Genomic DNA, 5,389 nt, shown 5'->3' on the forward strand with positions numbered 1-5,389 from the left:
AATCACAGTGAGCCCTGCAGTGTCTGACAAGCACGGCTTCAGGCACTGTTATGCTTATAAAAAGCACGAGCAGGGAAGGAAGGGAGAGGGGGGAGGCACAGGGGGAAGAAAGAAAGAAAACTCACACTGCATAAAAAACTGTAACAAGAGACATTCATCACCTTACATATGATCTCCGGAGCCTCCCTCTACTCCCCCCTCCCCCTTCCTTCCCTGCTATTTATAAACATAACAGTGCCTGAAGCCGTTCTTGTCAGACACTGCAGGGCTCACTATGATTTAGTAACAGCTGATGCCGTGTGCATCACGTGACTCACTAATGAAAGGACTGCATACAGCATTGTTAGTTTATTTTGCACAATTAGAAAAAATTAGTTTATAATATGTCAATCAGGTGTTGTGGTTCCCTTTAAGAACAAGAAAGCTGCAAAATGTTTCGTTTTCAGAATGATTGTCTATAGGTTGTTACATTAAAGTTGATTTAAAAAAAAAAAAAAAGAAAGAAAAAAACCCTTTGAGTGGCGGTTACATGTTTCCTGTCTAGAGTGGAGCTCCAATCTGCAGCCAGACTTTCAGTTTCATTTCCTGCTGCTGAATAGAAGCATGGAGTCTGCTGATCTGAGAGAGGAGCTAACCTGTTCTATCTGCCTGAGCATTTATAGAGATCCTGTAACTCTCAGCTGTGGCCATAACTTCTGCCTGCGCTGTATTGAGCGTGTGCTGGGTACCCAGGAGGGGTCTGGGGTCTATACCTGTCCTGAGTGCAGAAAGAGATTTAGTGAGAAACCTAAACTGCAGAGGAACATTACACTGTGTAACATAGTGAGAAATCTACATCCTACTCAGCTGAAGAAAAGAATGACTGGGGTCTTCTGCACTTACTGTGTTCACTCTTCTGTACCTGCTGCTAAATCATGTCTGTTGTGTGAGGCTTCTCTGTGTGATAAACACCTGAGGGTACACAACAAGTCTGAGGAACACGTCTTAACTAAACCCACCACTTCCTGGGGTAACAGAAAATGCTCCAAACACAAGAAGCTCCTGGAATATTACTGCACTGAGGATGCTGCCTGTATCTGTGCGTCCTGCTCCCTGGTCGGAGAGCACAGGGGACACCAGGTGGAGCTGCTGAATGAGGCTTCTGAGAAGAAGAAAAAGAAACTGAGAAATGTTCTGCAGAAACTGATCACAAAGAGAAAGATGACTGAGAAAAGAGTCCTGAGTCTGCAGGTGCGCAGGAGAGGGGAGCAAGAGAAAGCAGCTGGTGTAACAGAGCGACTCACTACCTGGTTTAAGGACATCAGGAAACAGCTGGAAGACCTAGAGAAGCGAGTCCTGAGTGACATCACCCGGCAGCAGAAGAAGATTTTACTTCCATTCTCTGATCTGATTCAGCAGCTGCAAAAGGAGAAGTATGAGCTGACCAGGAAGATTTGTCACATTGAGGAGCTGTGTAGCATGACTGACCCATTAACTGTTCTACAAGAACAGAGATCTCACAGATATGACTTTTGTGGTGTTGGGAAGGGAGATAATGAGGTCACACAGAGAGGTGATAAACAGGTCCTTGTTGGGGGGTATTTGGATGAGGGTCTGATCTCAGTAACCTTATATAGAGGTTTAACTGATATTTTGACTGATGTAAAGAAAGGGCTCTATGTGCAGGTGACATCAGACACATTACTGGATATAAACACAGCTCAAAATAAAGTTATAGTATCAGGTGACCTGAAAACTGTATCTTATACAGATATAGACCAGCAGCGAACAAAAACACCAATGAGATTTACATTGTATCCTCAGGTATTAAGTACCAGGAGCTTTTCCTCAGGACGACATTACTGGGATGTGGAGACAAGTAATTCAGGGTACTGGAGGGTAGGGGTTTGTTATCCCAGCATGGTGAGGAAAGGATATAAGTCAGAGATAGGAGATAATGACAAGTCCTGGTGTGTTGATAGTGGTCATTTTCTGCTACATAATACAATAGGTACCTCATTTGATCCCCCTCTATCATGTGACAGGGTAGGAATACTGCTGGACTATGAGGCTGGGCGTCTGTCCTTTTATGAGCTGTGTGACCCAATAAGACACTTACACACCTACACTGTCACTTTCACTGAGCCTCTTCATGCTGCGTTCTATGTACATAATGCCTGGGTGAGAGTTATGAGCTAGATACACTGACCATAATAATGCTACTACCTGTGAGCCAATGATGTTTGTGTATTGTGCACACTGAGTATGAAATAAAATATTTGTGTATAAAATCTGATCTTCTTGTATTATTAAAGGCAACTGTATATACATGTCCGCCGCACATCGATAAATACCGACAGCATGCGCTGTCGGTATTTATCATCGCACAAGCATTTCTTAAGACCGCTGCTTCTTTACGCCTGTTTCCGGCGAGCTTGAAGGCTAGCATGGAAACTGATGTATACGGCCCCGTTCGGGACCGTGATAAATCGGCCCCATAGCATCAACATAAGGGCAGTGTAGAACAGAAAGTTTATTAAACAGTAATTACAAGTACAGTAAAACTATTTGTCTATTAAACTTACATAAAACGCTACATTGTGTAGACTTACTGTATGTCACATGCATGGCATAAGCACACACATTGTTACATTTATACTCACATGCATATATACACAATAAAAAAAACACGTGCCCATTTACATATAAACACAAAACCCACGTATGATAGCAAATACATACAAACACACATTTATATAAATAAATATATACTCACACATACATATAAACACACACCTATACACAGACATACAACAACATACTGTGTATATATATATATATATATATATATATATATATATATATATATATACACATGTACACGTATTATCTTTGTCCCACATATATATGTATAAGTTATTATCTGTCTGTTCAAAATATATATATGTGTGTGTGCACATTAATATCTGTCCTTTATGTATACAGTATGAATATATATATATATATATATTATTATTTTTTCTCAAAAAAGGTGCATTCTCACTCACAAAAGCTTACAAGAACGAGGGTGCAATCTGTAATATATATTTCGTTTTTTATTTTGTGTAATTTAGTGTTTATTTTTTTTGTAATTTAGATAATTGTATTTGATTAATTTTTTTTTATTTTATTGTAATGTTAGGTTTTAGTGTAAGGCAGGTTAGGTTTTATTTCACAGGTAACTTTGTATTTATTTTAACTAGGTAGTTAGTAAATAGTTAAAAACTATTTACTAACTAATCTAACTAGTTAAAATAAATACAAACTTACCTGTGAAATAAAAATAAAACCTAAGCTAGCTACAATGTAACTATTAGTTATATTGTAGCTAGCTTAGGATTTATTTTACAGGTAAGTTTTTATTTAGTTTTAAATAGGAATTATTTAGTTAATAATTTTAAGGTTTATTTAGCTTTATTTTAATTATATTTAAGTTAGGGTTAGATTTAGGCTTACGGTAGGGTTAGGTTTAGGGGTTAATATATTTATGTTGTGATGTGGGAGGCCAGAGGTTTAGGGGTTAATAGTTTAATTTAGTATATTTTGTTGTGGGGGGCTTGTGGTTTAGTGGTTAATAGGTTTATTAAAGTGGCGGTGTGGGCAGACGGCAGATTAGGGGTTAATAATATTTAAATAGTGTTTGCGATGTGGGAGGGCGGTGGTTTAGGGGTTAATAAGTTTATTATAGTGGTGACGATGTCGGGGAGCAGCGGAATAGGGGTTAATACATTTTTTAAGTGGGGACGATGTCCGGAGCGGCAGATTAGGGGTTAATAAACTTATTTTAGTGTTTGCGATGCGGGAGGGAGGAGGTTTAGGGGTTAATAGGTAGTTTATGGGTGTTAGTGTACTTTGTGACCGTTTAGTTATGAGTTTTATGTTACAGTTTTATAGCATAAAACTCATAACTACTGACTTTAGATAGCGGTACAGATCTTGTCATTTTAGGCTGTACCGCTCACTTTTTGGCCTCCCAGGCAAACTTGTAATACCGGCGCTATGGGAGTCCCATTGAAAAATGACTTTTTTAAAAGTGCTGTACTGACGTTGCGTGACGGCCAAAAAGGTGTGTGATACACCTATTCTGAAAAGACTTGTAATACCGGCGTTAGGGAAAAAGCATTGTTATGGGCCATAACGATGCTATTTGAGTCATAACGCAAAACTCGTAATCTAGCTGTGCAACAATTATGTATCTAATTGTTGTACATGCTGAGGAATCGATTAGATTATTATAAGCTATGTGTATATATAAGTTTGTGACTGCAATGTAAATATCGGATTGATTGATTGATTAAGGAGGAGATTGAAACTCCAATATCTCTGATGACTTGGCAGTTTTATAAATATTAATGTGCTGTGAGTCCTCCAGCAGCATACTTATAAATATTAAGTCTATACTAGACCCTTTATATGGACCGCCAATGGTAACAAACAGCCGTATTTTCTACGTTTGATAAGTCTATTTTGTATTATACTGCTCGGCAGTGTATATTCTGAGTAGCCAACACCGATTTGATTATCAGCACACCAATAGAACGGTTAAATTGCATTATTCTAAATAGAGACAAATCAAAACCCACTTAATTGTTAAAGTGCATATTAGTCCACACCATAGTTCAATACTAGTGCTATCTAAATTATCTCCACATATTAAAAAACAAGGGTCCCAAACTCCTCTGGCTAGGTCCCTGACATGTTTCGTGATTTAACGCTTTTTCAAAGGAGGAGCTGCCATCTTGAATTCCCACATTTAAAGGGTAAGGGTGAAGTTTATTGGGCAGTCAGGACATTTCCTGATAGGCTAAGCTGTATGTATTGGAAGCCATACGTGTTCTACTCCTGTTGAATGGTATAGAAAAAAGAGAATGTAAGTTTCTAGATCACATATTTGTATAGGGAATCTTTTGAAAAATCCCCTCATTATCTTACTAACAGGAAATAGAATTCCATATTTCTGAATAAATATTTATTATAAAATCACAGACTACTGTAGTAGTTCTTAACATCTATGTTGGTTATATAAACTAAATAGTATAGAACATGTCAGAAATGGGTATATACAAAAAAGGAGGGCGTGTGTGATATGGAGATAATAAAGGGAAAATCACTGAATAAATATACTGGCACAAATACTTCAAACCATTTTGTGAACAAAGGGTGTAATACTATATGTAGCTGTGGTGATATTATGTTGTGCTTTCGTGAATTAAGTAAATATTAGTGTTCTATCTATAATAAATAAAGATACATAACATAATAATATTATTATAAACATAATACGTGAAATAACTTCATACTAGTGTTGTGTGACCATAAATAAATTATTTTTTTGTAATGTAATAATATAATACATTAATACATAAAGTGA

At 37.3% G+C, this 5,389-nt stretch overlaps 1 protein-coding gene across 1 annotated transcript; it reads left to right on the forward strand.

The window, feature by feature from the left end:
• The first annotated feature begins 600 nt into the window (after positions 1–600).
• LOC128641436 (E3 ubiquitin/ISG15 ligase TRIM25-like) lies at positions 601–2,270 on the forward strand. Its single transcript, XM_053694069.1, has one exon. The coding sequence runs from the start codon at positions 604–606 to the stop codon at positions 2,176–2,178; it is 1,575 nt and encodes a 524-aa protein (XP_053550044.1). The 5' UTR covers positions 601–603; the 3' UTR covers positions 2,179–2,270.
• The last annotated feature ends 3,119 nt before the right edge of the window (positions 2,271–5,389 follow it).

Source organism: Bombina bombina, chromosome 10, assembly GCF_027579735.1.
Source record: "Bombina bombina isolate aBomBom1 chromosome 10, aBomBom1.pri, whole genome shotgun sequence".
Taxonomy (NCBI): Eukaryota; Metazoa; Chordata; class Amphibia; order Anura; family Bombinatoridae; genus Bombina; species Bombina bombina.

Excerpts from the sequence above, each read along its gene's own strand:
- LOC128641436 (XM_053694069.1), top strand. The coding sequence starts at position 604 with ATGGAGTCTGCTGATCTGAGAGAGGAGCTAACCTGTTCTATCTGCCTG.